Source organism: Lolium rigidum, chromosome 3 (assembly GCF_022539505.1).
Source record: "Lolium rigidum isolate FL_2022 chromosome 3, APGP_CSIRO_Lrig_0.1, whole genome shotgun sequence".
Classification (NCBI taxonomy): Eukaryota; Viridiplantae; Streptophyta; class Magnoliopsida; order Poales; family Poaceae; genus Lolium; species Lolium rigidum.
The window spans coordinates 349,866,183-349,881,892 of NC_061510.1; the positions used below are offsets into that span (position 1 = coordinate 349,866,183).

Here is a 15,710-nt window from a genome sequence, read left to right on the forward strand (position 1 = left end):
CTGTTGTTTGTGGAGGTTTACAGCCACTTGTTATTGATGAACTATGTGATGGTAATGATTCAATTTAATTCAATGATGTTAATTTGATTTCCATCCTTTGTTGGAAATAAATCCATGTCTGAACCCGTACAAGGTAATGAAGACTTGCTCACTTGGTATTGCTTGCTAGTTGGACATTTGGTTGGTTTTGATGCTACTGGTTCATTTAAATGCATGAAATGCTACTATGGTATGCTACTCGTGATATCCTTGTGAAGAAAATGATGGATTCTTGTGAGCTTATGGTATGCTACTATGCTACTGTGGTATCCTTGTGAAGATTTACTTGATGAATTCTTGTGAGCTTATGGTATGCTACTATGCTTACTTGATCATGTGCATATAGTTCATATAGTTCCCTAAAAAGAAAGAAGCTCCCTGGCCAGATGCTTGATGTCTTGGCTTAGCCAATGATGCAAAGGCTGAGGAAAAAACTTGGATAAGAACGAGATACTAAAATAGAGATATTCACATTAGGGAATCATGTAAATGAATGCCACCGTGGTATCCTTTGAAGAAAATGGGAAGTTTCGATGGTTTAAAAGACTAGGTGATGCTAGGTTATTAAGTTGGCTGTCAAGGTTGGTTTTATCTCGGTTAACTTGGATAGGCTATGTGTTCTTGCTTACTTATGCATATCCATCTCTACTCGGATTGACTAGCTCAGGCTTGGCCTCTCTCTTGCCAAGCATCACTTGGTTACTACCAAGTGATGAATAATCCCTTATGGTACCCTCAGCTTTGTTTTGAACTCAACCGAGTAATGATAAATTTCTATTTCTTGTTGGCTTTGATGAAAATAGAGATATCCACAGTAGGGGATCATGTAAATGAATGCCACCGTGGTATCCTTTGAAGAAAAAGGACTGTTTCGATGGTTTTAAAAGGCTAGGTGGTGCTAGGTGATTCAGCTTGGCTACCAAGACTTGTCTCATCCGGTTAGCTGGGATATGCTATGTGTTGTTGCTTGTTTAGGCATATCTATCACTTACTGGATTTACTGGTTCTTGATTGTCCTCTCTTTTGCCAGCATCACTTGGTCTATATACCAAGTGATGAATAATCCCTTTGGAGCATCTTCTCCATGCATTCTATGTGTGTTTGAGCATCTTGACCTATGTCACCATGGTTGCTGGTTTGTTGGTGTTTTTGTACTTGTCGATGATTAGATGGTTGGTCGATCACTCGTACACTCGGGGTGGAGCAAGTGAGCCTGGTATGATGGCACAAGTATCAATATTTTGTGCATCCTACCCGGCCTCGCTTACTCCATCCCCGGATGTTAATATTTGTTTCGCCCAACAAAGTATGAGGCATTCCATTTAGTTCATACTAGCTACTTCTTAATTGCATTGGCCTTTCTTCCATTTAGTGCCGATGATTAAATTGTTTGGTCACTTGTACACTCGGGGTGGGGCCAGTGAGCCCGGTGCGATGGCACAAATATCAATCTCTTGTGCATCCTACTCCGGCCTCACCGACCCCATCCCGGAATGTTAATATTTCTTTCGACCAACAAAGTATGAGGCATATGATATCTAGTTGAGATACCACTTTGCTCTTTCTTCCATTTTAGTGCCGATGATTAGAATGTTTGGTCACCTATACGCCGCAATATACTTTGTAGACGGGCCCCCCTTTCCCCGGCCGCCGTTCCGTGAACGAGTCTTTGACGAGACAACAACGCCGACCTGCCTCTCCGGCGCATCACCACTTTTCTTCTCTCGCCGTCCAGTACGTGAACGAGTCCTTAATGCAAAGACGGTGCTAGCCTCCCTAGCATCATGCCGACCCCTGCTGCCGCGTTTCAGGCCGTAGTCCACGCGCCCGCACTCTTCGTCTTTTGCCCGGTGAACGAATAGACCAATCGTTGGAATAAGGAAGCCGATGACGGCCGATCGCAATTTAATCTTGCGACCGGCCGTCATCGGTTTCCTTATTCCAACGATCAGTCTATTGGTTCACCGGGCAAAAGGCGAACAGTGCAGGGCGCGGGCACGGCCTGAAGCGCGGCAACACGGCCCGGCATAATGCTGGGCAGGCCGGCACGGTCTTTGCATCAAGGACTCGTTCACTGGACGGCGAGGGACTGCCGTGGTTCTGCGCCGGAGAGGCAGATCGGCGTCGTTGTGTCGTCAAGCACCCGTTCACGGAACGGCGGCCGGGGAAAGGGGGCCCTTCTGCAAAGTATACTCGCGGTGTATACCGCAACTATGGTTTCCGACCATAGTATTTGTGTTGACCAACAATGTATGAGGCACTTATTCCGTTTTGTCATTCCATTTGCTTTGAGATTTTCAAAATGCCGATGATTAAAATGTTTGGTCAACGTACACTCGGGGGCGGCGTAAGTGAGCCTGGTAAGATAGCACAAATATCAATCTCTTGTGCATCGGACTTGGTCTCACTTACGGCGTCCCTGAATGTTAATATTTGTGTTGACCAACAATGTATGAGGTATTTATTCCATTTCTCTTGTGCATCGGACTTGTTGGTCTCACTTTCTTCCATTTTCATCATAGTAGGAACTGGATGAAGTACCCCGATGCAAGCGAGCCTGGTGGGTAGAGATGAGGGAGCAAAGGAGGAACCGGATGAAGACTACTTTGTATCTCGAAATTGTGAATTTTGTATGAATTAAGAGTTGTATGCAAAACATTTGACACTTGCCACTATATATGTATCTCGATCGGGCTCTAAGTAATGTGATGATGATGTCTATGTTATATCTATGCAATGTACATGATATTTATATTATATCTGAATGTTGCTGTATATAACCTGTATATCTGTATATTGCTGTCTATAAACTGCATGTGTATAGCAGGCAGCACAAAATCGTGTATAATACAAGCAAATTCTGTGGCGCACCGAAAACCAATTCCGTGGCGCACGCTTTTCCGTGGCGCACCTAAGAACACGTGCGCCACGTAAACCTTAATTCTGTGGCGCATGGGCAGGTGCGCCACAGAAACCTTATTTTTGTGGCGACGTTTCTGTGGCGCACCTCCCATGCGCCACAGAAGCCATTTTTGGTGCGCCACTGATGAGGCTTTTCCTACTAGTGGAGTATTTATGCTCGATAGTGGGTTCATGCCTCCATTAAATCTGGGACAGTGACAGAAAGTTCTAAGGTTGTGGATGTGCTGTTGCCACTAGGGATAAAACATTGATGCTATGTCCGAGGATGTAGTTATTGATTACATTACGCACCATACTTAATGCAATTGTCCGTTGTTTGCAACTTAATACCGGAAGGGGTTCGGATGATAACCTGAAGGTGGACTTTTTAGGCATAGATGCATGATGGATAGCGGTCTATGTACTTTGTCGTAATGCCCAACTAAATCTCACTATACTCATCATATCATGTATGTGCATGGGCATGCCCTCTCTATTTGTCAATTGCCCAACTGTAATTTGTTCACCCAACATGCTATTTATCTTATGGGAGAGACACCTCTAGCGAACTGTGGACCCCGGTCCATTCTTTTACATCGAATACAATCTACTCGCAATACTTGTTCTACTGTTTTCTGCAAACAATCATCATCCACACTACATCTAATTCTTTGTTACAGCAAGCCGGTGAGATTGACAACCTCACTGTTTCGTTGGGGCAAAGTACTTTGGTTGTGTTGTGCAGGTTCCACGTTGGCGCCGGAATCCATGGTGTTGCGCCGCACTACATCCCGCCGCCATCAACCTTCGACGTGCTTCTTGGCTCCTACTGGTTCGATAACCTTGGTTTCTTAATGAGGGAAAACTTGCTACTGCGCGCATCATACCTTCCTCTTGGGGTTCCCAACGGACGTGTTAACTACGCGCAATCAAGCTCCTTTTCTGGCGCCGTTGCCGGGGATATCAAGACACGCTGCAAGGGGAGTCTCCCACATCCAATCTCTTTACTTTGTTTTTGTCTTGCTTTATTTTATTTACTGCTTTGTTTGCTGCATTATATCAAAACACAAAAAAATTAGTTGCTAGCTTTACTTTATTTACTGTCTTGCACTCTATATCAAAAACACAAAAAAAATTTAATTACTTGCATTTTACTTTTGTTACCATGTCTAGTTCTGCACCTGTTACTTCTTCACCTGAGGAATTAGTCTTCACTTTTAAACAAGGGGATGAGGAGAGTTTTAAAGATGCTTGGTCCAGAATTTTTACTTCTTATCGTAAAGCTGAACCTCAAATGACTCTAAGTTTGCTCCTTAGTAATTTTTATTTTGGTCTTATGATTCGCTATAGATATGCCTTGGATGCTGTAGTGGGAGGAGATTTCCTTCATTGCAATGGGGATCAAGCTTTTAATGCCATAAAGAAGTTGATTGCATCACATGATTCAGCTAATAACTTTGATTCAGCCCTTATTAGCATTTATAATAGATTAAACACTCTTGAGACAAGTGCATCTCACTTGAATGAAAATTATAGATATGTTCGTAACCGTCTTGATCAAGTTTTAGTGAACTCTGAACCTTCATTATGGGATCCTACTATTAAAATTGTTATCGGTGACCAAACTCTTCATGCCAATTGTGATATTATGTCTGAATTTTGCCTAATGCCTAAGAATATTCATGAATCTTTGAAACTTTGGGAATTCGTTGAAGGGGGAGAAGGAATAACTCTTATTGATAACTCTGTTTACTGTTTACAAATACTGCAATCATCGCTTGTTTACTGTTTTACTGCATCTTTACTTCCTGCAATATTATTACCATCAACTGCACGCCAGCAAGCACTTTTCTGGCGCCGTTAGTACTGCTCATATTCATTCATACCACTTGTATTTCACTATCTCTTCGCCGAACTAGTGCACCTATACATCTGACAAGTGTATTAGGTGTGTTGGGGACATAAGAGACTTCTTGTATCGTGATTGCAGGGTTGCTTGAGAGGGATATCTTTGACCTCTTTCTCACTGAGTTCGATAAACCTTGGGTGATCCACTTAAGGGAAACTTGCTGCTGTTCTACAAACCTCTGCTCTTGGAGGCCCAACACTGTCTACAAGAATAGAAGCACCCGTAGACATCAAGCGGCCAAATCCAACCAAGTTCAGCCCATAGTCGTCGAAACCTCCGACAGGGTCCCTCCCAACGAATCGGGTCTTCGGGTCTCAAAAGCGTTAGCCAGATTATCTTGTGTATCGTGCTTCAGACTCCTTTGACATGAGTTGCGTCGTATCGCCGGTGCCGTTGAGGGTGCATGAGGACGTGCCAGTGTAAGCCAGAAATTTTCCGCCCTAGCATCGAGGCAGCAGATTTTTGGCCTTAGCCAGAAAATCTTGAAATCTTGCATCTAGCTGGAAACTTTTAGGCCCAACACATTCAAACAAAATAAAACCGTTAATCGCTGAAACTACAAATCCTGCTCTGTTTCAAATGTTGAAGAAGGCTGAGCATGCACAAGCTCCAGGTTATTCTTGCTAGCTTCATGCCTGAATGGCTTACACGTGTGTGACTGGGTGTAAGACTGAAACACGATGTGTGCTTTTCCTCTACATCATTTAACACGTTTGTTGCGTCTTTTTAACCTGCTCCAACAATTCAGCTTATACACGTGTATTTTCAGTACACGTTGATGAGATTATCGAGCATCTATTTCTTTCACGTTCTCTTGACCGCATTGTATGCCATCGTGTACTATATAACTTGCTATATGTCTCCACCTGCTAGTATCATAAACATATTTATTAGTTGGCTAAATGGGATATATAAGAAAACTAAGACTAGCATACGAAGAGGAGTTTCAACCTTATGTTGGTCTATACGGTGCAGGAATAACATTGTCTTTAATAATGTGGACATGTTTACTTGTATGCAACTTGTTTATCTGGCGTCCCACTGACACAACTAAAGTATTTTTTCTTGTCCAACTGAATCAGCGAGAATTTATGATTACTGGATGCAACTCCAACTATACAAGTACAGATCAAAAGTGCAGATAAGACTCCTTGTGCTCAATGACTCTGGTAGTACTCACCATTTTTGCATAGCAAGTATAGTAATGTGTTGCCTGGGGTCACCTCTTCCAAACCTGGCTGTGACACCAATTGTAAGATCCCAACGGCAAAATTGGCTAGGATAGGAACTCAAATCGATCGGAACAGAAGTAGATCACAATTGTCTTAGTAGCTTAGATTAACCTTCCAACCTCCTTCACATTTTGTAGCTTACAAGGATCCGCAAATTGCGGTATAAGAAAGATTCAGTCTTAGCCATTCCCAGTCAAACACCACATTACAACCAACCAGATACTATACCTAATTCTACCCCTAACGTGTTATGCCATTACTTGCCACCTACTCGTGTAGGTACGGTTCTCACCCTCTTGAGCATCTCCTCTACAACATTTTGGGTCTTGCTGGTGCTTCGTGGGCCTTGGCTGCTAACATAAGATGGAAGCTTTTGGTTTTTGATTTAAATTGTTGGTATGGTAAGTGTTGTTTCATGTGCAATAAATTGTTTGGCTTTGAGACCGACTCGTCACGAATGCACAGAAATCTCGTGATTGATCGATCCAGACTTAATTTATTGTTCCAAAATGGGAACACTGGCCTATAATTTCCTAAAAGGTTATATATCAGCAATGCTACAGCTACGGACGGAATGTTACAAAATCCCCTTACGGAATGACGTGTAGCAAATCAAAGCAATTGTAGCCCCTTGAATCACGGGAGGAGATTAGATTTGCACCAACCAACCTCTTCCACCTAATCCCGTAAGTTTCTTTCCGTAGAAACAGTCCGTACGTTCAGCATTTCCGGTTATATATATTTGGGCAACAAAGAAGATGATAGTAATTATATTCACACCACATAAAAGACATGACATGTTATGCATGGTTGTGAGGCCACCTGATAAATCATACAACAAAAGTACACATGATATTGTATTAACATGAAGGAAATACATATATAAGTTATGCCTCTAAAAGCTAATCGAGGTGTACCGAATATCATATAATCTGTTCAAATATGTTTCTCACATTTCTCCAAGAATAGTTCCGTACTTCTCAATTAGACTGAATCGGTGTAGCTGATATATACATCAAAAACTATGTGAATTGTGAACCCTCATGTTTTTGATCACCAAGCTAGCTCGTTGATCCAACTAACTTATTTTGCCTTTATAAATATATGTATATATGCAAACCAGTTAAGTAACTTGCATTTTCTATATTCATATACTATTGCAATGCCTCTTTTAAGCTTTTGGCGTATTCTTCCAGCCTCTTTAACCCTTCTCTTGGAGAAGCTGCTTCGCCCAACTGTTTCACCATTGCACTGCCGATGATCACTGCATCTGCACCCCAATCTGCAACCTGAGTCCAATTGTACAAGTTTAGTTGTTATGTTAAACTTCTAAGTATAATTCCAATAATTTATGGTACATATTTGTATGCATCATTAAGGATTTTACCTGTCTAACATGTTCAGGTGTCGATATGCCAAAGCCTACACCCACTGCTTTGTCGGTGACCTGCGGACAATGGAAAACCTATGAGCACATAGGTAGGATAATAAAAATTCTTTGACATGAACTTTAAAATATTTATGCAGACCTGCTTAATCTCCCTGAGACGATCTTTGACACGCAGGTCCACAGTTGCTCGTGGACCTGTGACTCCATTTACACTTACAAGGTAAACGAACCCTTGTGAAGCTTCTGCGATCTCCTTCGTTCTCTCTGCAGGTGTGGTTGGTGTTGTTAGTAGCACCTGCAACCAAAAAAATACCGTTATCCGTTAACAATTATTACCATGGATCCCGCTTTTGTTCTTTGAAATGTATTGTTGGATGGATCATGCAAACTACCAGTTCCAGGTTGTTCCCGATGGCTTGGTTCCTGAACTCACACGTCTCAGCATAAGGAAGATCAGGCACTATAAGACCCTTCACCCCTGCTTCTTTGACTGCGGCGGTGAATTTTGCCGCACCCCGCCGCACGATGGGCCCAATATAGGAGAAGAGCACGACCGGGCAGGAGAGCTCCGGCGTCACCTCCTTCAGCATGGACAAGATGGCACCGATCGTCGTGCCACCGGCCAGCGCTCTCGCCGCGGAGGCCTGGATGATGGGCCCGTCGACGTAGGGGTCGGAGAAGGGCATGCCGAGCTCGATGACGTCGGCACCGCAGGCGTCGAGCAGCCTCAGCGCATCGGCCGTCGTCTCCAAGTCGGGGTCACCGGCGGTGATGTAAGGGATGAACGCTGTCTGCACACGCAGTAAAACTTAGTTGATTGATCATTTCGTCTGTATGTGCTACCGCTAACGGCTAACTGTAAGCTGATCAGTGCACGCATGCACGCGTACCTTGCCCTGCTCTTTGATCTTGGACAGCGTCTGCGCCACCGATAGAGCGCGCCTGCCAGCGACTGGCACGGGCGCTGCCAACGGAACGCGCGGCGACCTGACAACAAGCCTCCCTGGCGTTGACATGGCCACCGCCGGGTCGATCGAGGCCCCCGACGTGGCGGCGGCGACGGCCCTGACCGTAAACCTCCTCGGCACGGTCACCATGGCAGCCGCCACTGCACCGCGACGCCCCGGATGGGTCAGCGTGGCCGAGGACGACGGGGACGCGGACGCCTCCAGTGCGAAAGCCATGTAGCTAGTTGTTGCTTGGAGAAGTAGCTTCAGCCTGCGTAGCTTAACTGCTTAAGTAGCTAGACTATATATACGTGCGCGTCGGAGCAAATGTAGAAGAAACACTTGAGTGGGTCTCGTTGTGTGTAGGGTGGTGGTCTGTGTGCGCTTATATAGCAGTCAGTCAGCAGAGCACGGAGCTGAATCGCAGCTGAGCTAGCCATGGACACGACGGCGACATGAGTAGAGTTCAGTCCAGATTCAGGGCACTCCAGGAGGAAGCCAAAGATCCATTCACCGCAATAGGAACGTGCACGACCAGTGTTGCCACGGCACGGCGCTCGTGCGTGCACTTCGACGGAGCGCACGTGTGACACGGGTCCACGTACGGCTGCTACAGCCCTGGAGTAGTACCAGGTTAACGAGGAAGTCCAGAACTGTCTTCGTCGTCGAACGTGTTCGAGGCTTCGAGCCTTCGAGGAACGAATGGACTGTGGAGCGCCCTTCCTCCAGGGCTGAAACGTCAAATAAGCAAGCAATGTTAGCGACCCAAGTGACGGACTAGTTACGGTTCCAAGCCCACGAAGAAGGAGTAGCCGGGCACCAACTCCCGGCCTGTCTACGTTCTATCTTGTACTTCCTCGATCCGTCTCAGGAAGATTGTTTAAAATTTGTTAAAATTTAAATATTTTTATAAATATCTCTATGATTATCTACAGGCGTATCTAACTTCTCGTAAGTGGAAACATCTCTATGATTGGTCCAAGTAAATTGCTTTGCGAAATTTAAATCCATTCCTATAAAATGGAAAGAGGTCTCTGTTCATCTAAAAAAATCAAATATATTCCTCTAAAATATAGACTTCCAATAATACGTTAAACATAAACATCCATATCCATAGTGTATTAAAGTTATCATCGTATGATATTGAAATTTCCTCGAAGCAACATAGAGATGGATTCCCCTTTTCAAGAACGAACTCGGCCAGAAACTCATGCTTCTGTCCATCCTGGGTGGCCCCATGTAGCTTAGAACTTACAGTTACATGTAATTAAACACAATACTTGTCTCCCCTGTACTTATAGAATCTATGTATCAAAAGAAAGAATAAAACTTGAATATACACAAGTATATAACATGTTTAGTAATTATTTCTTTTGGTTTGTTCAAAAGAAATCATGTCTGTCTCATAGTGGAAATCATGGTGCTCTTTTGACACACTTTTAATTTTTTTCTCTAATAAATTGTCTTTCCAAATTTATTGATTGATTTATTTTGAGACATCATAACTTATAAAAACTGTCATTTTTTCATATGCACCATATTTTATGTTGATACTAGCATGTAAAAAATAAATTCCATTTTTTTACATCTATAGTTTTGTTTAGAATTTACTTCAACCAAATGTTCCATATAATTTTTTATGTTTGCCAAGGTAGGCATATATTATTCAATCATAAATATGATAAGAACAACTTGGGAGGTGTCACTCACATGAAGGATTCAAATATTTTTCATGAGAGCATACAATGATACAAGTGAAAACATAGGTTGATACTCATGTATGGGTTTATAAGGACTGCACACGTTTGAAGAATCCCATAAGTTTCCTCAACCATATATACGTTGTACCATGAACACATATCATTGGGTTAATATTTAAAAGAAGTCTCTAGAATTATAATTTTTCTCGCATTTGACTTACATTTGGTAGATGAAATTGATGGTCGAAGTTTTCTTAAATTACAAATGAGCTCATAACTACTATATTATAGGGCAACCAACATCTATTTTGTCATAATTTTGGGCCTCCTTTTGATTTAACATCGTGCTGACACGTATATCAATTTGTGATTCAATCCTGCAGTCATTTTTTGGTGTACAGTTTTGGTGCTCTGTTAAATTTTTCGTGCTCCTTTCCTTCTGTACAATGTGGGCTTCCTTATGGCCTGAGTAGATGTAGCAGTTATATATCTCTGACATAAGAGGCTGGTCAAAGCGGTGAGCAAATCCCAGCAACCAGCGATTTGAGCGGTTGTCTTGCCCCACCTCTCAATTTTCGCTCCCGTCTAATCTCCTCTTTTTCATTGTCGCGTGGATTGGAGTGGTGGCGAGCTTGGGCGGCGCAGCAGGCTCTCTCCGCCCGATTAATCTGATGCGTCGGGGGCATATGGTGATGCTCCAGATCCCCTCCCCGCAGGCCGGCCGGCGCCCGCTCCTCTCCGTGGTCGCCGTGGTGTCTATGTAGCCAATTTTGACGCGGCACGCCCTGGATGGTGGTGCAGAGAAGGAGCTCAGCGCCCTACTCCTCTTCGACGGAGGCTTGAGGCGCGGTGCCGGCTTGGTGTTTCTGAGAAAGGGCAAGATTCCGAGCTAGCCGCCGAGCTCCCTCACGGAGGGGTCAGAGCTCCAGGTGAGGTTATCTCCCGTTTTGTCCGGCGTTGTTCTTTCCTTTTTTTTTCAACCTTTTATTCCCCCTTTTATCAGTAGTAGCTTGGCCTGGAGATCCCCGTCTTCGGCTTCATCGAGCGGGATCAGGCATCTGCGGACGACCCCCTCCTTGGAGCTGAACGAGGGGAGCACGGGCCACCACCGAACGCCGCCAGAAGACAACGCCTACGCCGCGAGGTGAGAACCCACCCTCATATGTTCCCTCTGTACCTTCCCATCCCCGTACAACCACCCTAGACCGTGTCGCTCCCTTCTCTATGTCGATCTGGGGTTTGGGTTCGATCTGGCCGCGAGATACCCAGTGTCCGGCGCTCGCTCACCTGCAGGCGCACCATCGACCCCGCATGTGGACGACGGGAGCATGAGGCAACTGTCGTCTCTGCCTCCTCCTTGCACCACACACGGGCGGGCGCGAGCGGCGCGAGTCAGGCCAATAGCACCGCGATTGTGCTTCCTCCATGGTGAGTTTTCTACCGCTCACGATTGTGTGGTGAACTGAAGACTGCAGTCCTCTCCTACACAGTGCAGCTATTTTTTTCTCGCCCGCGTTGTATTGCAGCTGCTCTATCTTCTGTGTGCCTGCTGCAGCATATAACAGCAGATTGTGCTCACTCCCTCCAGCACATGCGTTGTTGTTTGTTCCTCTCTCTCAAACACGGCCGGTGTAGCTTCTCCTCTCTCTTGGATGTAGAGAAATTTGTGCAGGCAAAATTGTTTGATCATATGTCTATGAAGCCTAAAAAGTTCATTTGGGGGTTCTATTGCAGTTTATCAATGTTAATCTGGTCCTGGCGAAGGGGGACATGAAGACAGTATTCGGAGAAGGAGATGTGGACCCAACCAAACATGAGGGGAGTTGGAGTCCGTGCAAGACCTGCCCAACACCGGAAACATTCTCATCACCGTCGACTTCTGATGTCCCCTACCGTGTCACTGTCAGGATGCCCACCCCAAGGTATGGAGTGATTCTTACATAGACAACTCCTTCTGTATTTGCGATTAGCACATACATGTCTAACAAGATAAATGGTGTGATTTTGTAGCTAACACATGTTTCAGATCATTTAACGGTGAGCCAGCTACAAGTCTACAACAATGTAGAGAGGAATTTTTGGGGGCTTGGGGCAGCAGCACACCCATTTTCGATATATATTATTCCTCCCCTTTTGGCAGAAAACAATACTGGTGAGCTGATATGTGATGATATGGAAGCATCCATGATACTACGTCTGGTCCTGTTTGCCATTTTGGGTACATGCAGTTTTTGCATGTCACAGTCTGAAAAGTGTGGCTATATATATTCTTCTATGCTGAGACTGTATATTGGCTCATGCTGTGATATTTTCCTTTGTTAATTGAATCTTGAGTCCAATCAAATATTGGGCAAGGGGTATCACAAATACTTTGATTTGCAATGTTTTTATGAGTAAAGGTTCCCGCGTTATGTGCAGGTCTGTTATTCTGTGCAAGGATAGGGCCTCTTTGATCTGAACCATGCCATATTTTGAAAGTTATCGACGCATGTGCGTAGTAAGCAACATAACTGTTTTGCTTAAATTTTCTTATTGTGGCTCATGCTCTTAGTCCATGTAATAAAACAAATATTGGAGATGAGAAACTGGGCCAGGGCGGCACGCCGCGGCAGAAGCTGAGTGTCCCTCTCATGTTCACTTCTGATGATAACTTATTTAAATTCAGGTGCATATTACCACTGAACTCAGTGTGCAGTAGGGTACTATATATTGTAACAAATAGCCTGATATGCATGTTTATTTGCTTCATTGTCCCAGCTATTAAGCCGTGTCTTAAAACCTAGCATGGTTTTTGTTCTAACAGTGCTCAAGAACATTTTAATTTGAACTATTGTGTTTTTTTCTGTAGGAGATCGCAATGGGCCATCAAGACTATGATGGATGACAAGACTGACAATTCAGGCAACAACACTCCCCGTTTAGTGCAATTCTATCTTCTTGGAAGAAGCTATCTTGCAAGCTAAATAGACTAAGAAAAGGTGATTGGGACATACTGTCGGTCGGCCTTATCATTGCCATCGTCATAGACCATCCGCACATGTGTGCCATGGGCCAGCATTGGTAAGATCACTTGGTCTTTTGTTGGCTACCCTGCTTTGAAATTACTCTGCACTACGGAAAGCAAGGGGAGACAACACTTCTATCTAGATCTTCTTGCCAGGGAAGATGCTATCAGCCTATCACCAATCGTTGGTGCGTAAACTCCTTTGGCAGCTAAATCTGAATTAAGGGCTTAGTGTTAGTTTTAGATGCTAGCGAGGGTGTTACCACACCAAGATTTACATTGTTATACTGAAAAGATAGGTAGGAGGTGTTGCTTTTGCTGATGAAGATTAACCAATAGCTATCACAACTCGGTCAATTACGTGGGAAGTTTCAGCCTCCGCAATATGAGCGATTAGTGGGGAAATATTTCTGTGTTGGGTGGTTTAAGACATGCATCAGATAATGTTTCTCAGTGAAGTTTGTTGCTGTGATTTTTATCCAGATTCAGACTTTTGTCCAGGATAGCTTCTGAAATCAACTAAATGCTTGAACATTTTTTCCCTTCTGAAAATCATTTGTAAGTTTTAAAGTGTTGTTTTGCACAGATTTGTTGAGGAGACTGACGAGGAGACCAAGCTGAGGATAGGAGTTGTTGATTGTATGATGGAGAAGGCACATGAGGGAATGGTGACATAAGCAGGTGCTGCCACAATGGGAATTGTTGTGGTCAATGACATTGAGCCAAAACGAGCTCATTCCTTTTGGCTCCAGTTTATGTATCTGATTCTTATATTACTATTTTCTGTTACAAAGAATGTCTTGTGATATTACTAAAACCTCACCCGGCGTACTTGGATACAGCTGCCGCGTGCCACCTCTTGATGAGGATACGACCGCCCCTGCCCGCGCATTGCGTGTGCCGCGGCCGGGCCGCGCGGCCTCTGTGCCGCTTGCCGTGCGGGACGGAGGCGGCCTCTGCGCTGCTTGCCGTGCGGGATGGACCGCTGCTGCTCGCCGTGTCGCCTTCTTCGATTATGGTTGGTGGTTGTGCTTCTGTTCATTGCCGTCGCTGCCGCACGTCTGGTCAGGTCTCCCTCTGAGTGGAGATCCTCTTGGTTGTTGTCGGCAGGTTCAGGTTGCTGTGGGCGGGTCGCCTCCTCCGCATTCGTTCTGACATAGTGGTCTTCAAGTTGTCATTGCCGTGCGAATGCTTGCTGTAGGCGGCCCGGTGATTCGCGTGTAAGGTGTGGTAGGCTTCAGTTTTTGGGAGGGGCTGTGCTCAGTCTACTCGGCATGCCATTGCTCCTGTTGCATCTATGATCAGCGCACGTTCGTGTTCACGGGATTTTGCTATTGTTACCATGATTGGTTTTGCGGATTACTCAGATGTTCCTTCCTTCTGTTCGTGTTCCTTCTGTTGGTGGATACAATTACTAGATGGCATATGTTCGGTTTGTGAGCTGACAAGATATTTACTTTCAGATTTTTTGACAGCATGGACACATCAGCGTGTATGCTCTTACGCCAATTCCTATCTTCATTGAATTGCATTATCAAGAATGGAGAAGCTACATCATCCAGTGCGTAGCAGCCTGCCAATGGCTTCCCTGAATTAATGGCTTCCTCTACACATAGCAGAACTTTCAGTGGTACATTCCTATATTCATATTACAATTCGTAATTTGACGATATAAACTGAGCAGGTAATCCTTTAGTTCAGCCTTGCTTCAGTGAATAAATTTCATATTGCAGTTATGAATCCTTGCGTTCCAGCTGGTCAGAGCATATATGTATGACCTTTGTGAAGCCCCAAATAAGAGATTATTTTATTAAGTACAGATATGAGTTGATTCTTATATTACCACTTTGTTATTGAGATTTAATTTGGAAAGGGTGGACAAATGGCATTATTATTTGCCCATAGCTTTTTTGACATCTCTGAAAGAAGAACAAGTAATACTATTTTGTAAGCTTATACTTACCGTTCGATTAATACCTTCTTTCATTCTTTGTGTTCCACGATCTGCTTGATACGAACAAGCTTAGCGGACTGAGTGTATTATGTTTTAGTGGTCATGTGGGTATGTACTATTTGAGGCAACAATTCTCATGGGCCTGTACATAATAAGAATTAACGATTTGAATTAACTTACCTTTAGAAGAGGAGCTTCTGGTTATATCATAGGTTTATGGGGTTAAATTCTTGAGATTATGTCCACTCTCATGTTTACTGAAAAACGGGGCACTACTCTTTAGTCATTATCTGGTCCTAGGATTTATTCCGGTTTATGTGGTGAACTTCCTGAAATTATGTCAACTGTCCTGTTTACTGATGAACATGTCCTCTTTGGCCCTTCTATGGTTTTGGCATTTATTTAGGCCAAACCTTTTATGAGGTTGTCAATTATGGTGGTGTACCTGCAAAAATTCCCTTTAAAGTGTGGAAGATTGCTATGCCTCATAAAATCCATATGTTACTGCGGCTGTTCTTCCATAATAAGTTGCTTGGCAACATGGCTATTCGTCAAACACATGTCTGTTGTTAAGATAGTTTAAATGATCCAAGATATTCTATTTTCTCTAAATGGGGAAATTTGAAATGCACTA

At 44.0% G+C, this 15,710-nt stretch overlaps 2 protein-coding genes and 1 long non-coding RNA gene across 3 annotated transcripts; 2 read left to right on the forward strand and 1 right to left on the reverse strand.

Annotated features, from left to right (window-relative positions):
- Positions 1-6,907: 6,907 nt before the first annotated feature.
- Positions 6,908-8,759, reverse strand: LOC124700269 (tryptophan synthase alpha chain-like). Its single transcript, XM_047232421.1, has 5 exons — positions 8,362-8,759; positions 7,864-8,262; positions 7,611-7,766; positions 7,469-7,528; positions 6,908-7,370 (listed from the first exon to the last, which is right to left on the reverse strand). Exons 1-5 carry the CDS (start codon positions 8,653-8,655, stop codon positions 7,236-7,238), a joined length of 1,044 nt encoding a protein of 347 aa, XP_047088377.1. The 5' UTR covers positions 8,656-8,759; the 3' UTR covers positions 6,908-7,235.
- Positions 8,760-10,804: 2,045 nt separating this feature from the next.
- LOC124697206 lies at positions 10,805-12,582 on the forward strand. The gene is made up of 6 exons (XM_047229830.1): positions 10,805-10,878; positions 10,920-11,052; positions 11,128-11,262; positions 11,853-12,040; positions 12,145-12,270; positions 12,537-12,582. The coding sequence occupies exons 1-6, from the start codon at positions 10,805-10,807 to the stop codon at positions 12,574-12,576; spliced, it is 696 nt and encodes a 231-aa protein (XP_047085786.1). The 3' UTR covers positions 12,577-12,582.
- A 116-nt stretch (positions 12,583-12,698) lies between these two features.
- Positions 12,699-13,794, forward strand: LOC124700712. Its single transcript, XR_007001806.1, has 3 exons — positions 12,699-12,783; positions 12,967-13,178; positions 13,709-13,794. It is a non-coding gene; the product is annotated as an uncharacterized LOC124700712 (long non-coding RNA).
- The last annotated feature ends 1,916 nt before the right edge of the window (positions 13,795-15,710 follow it).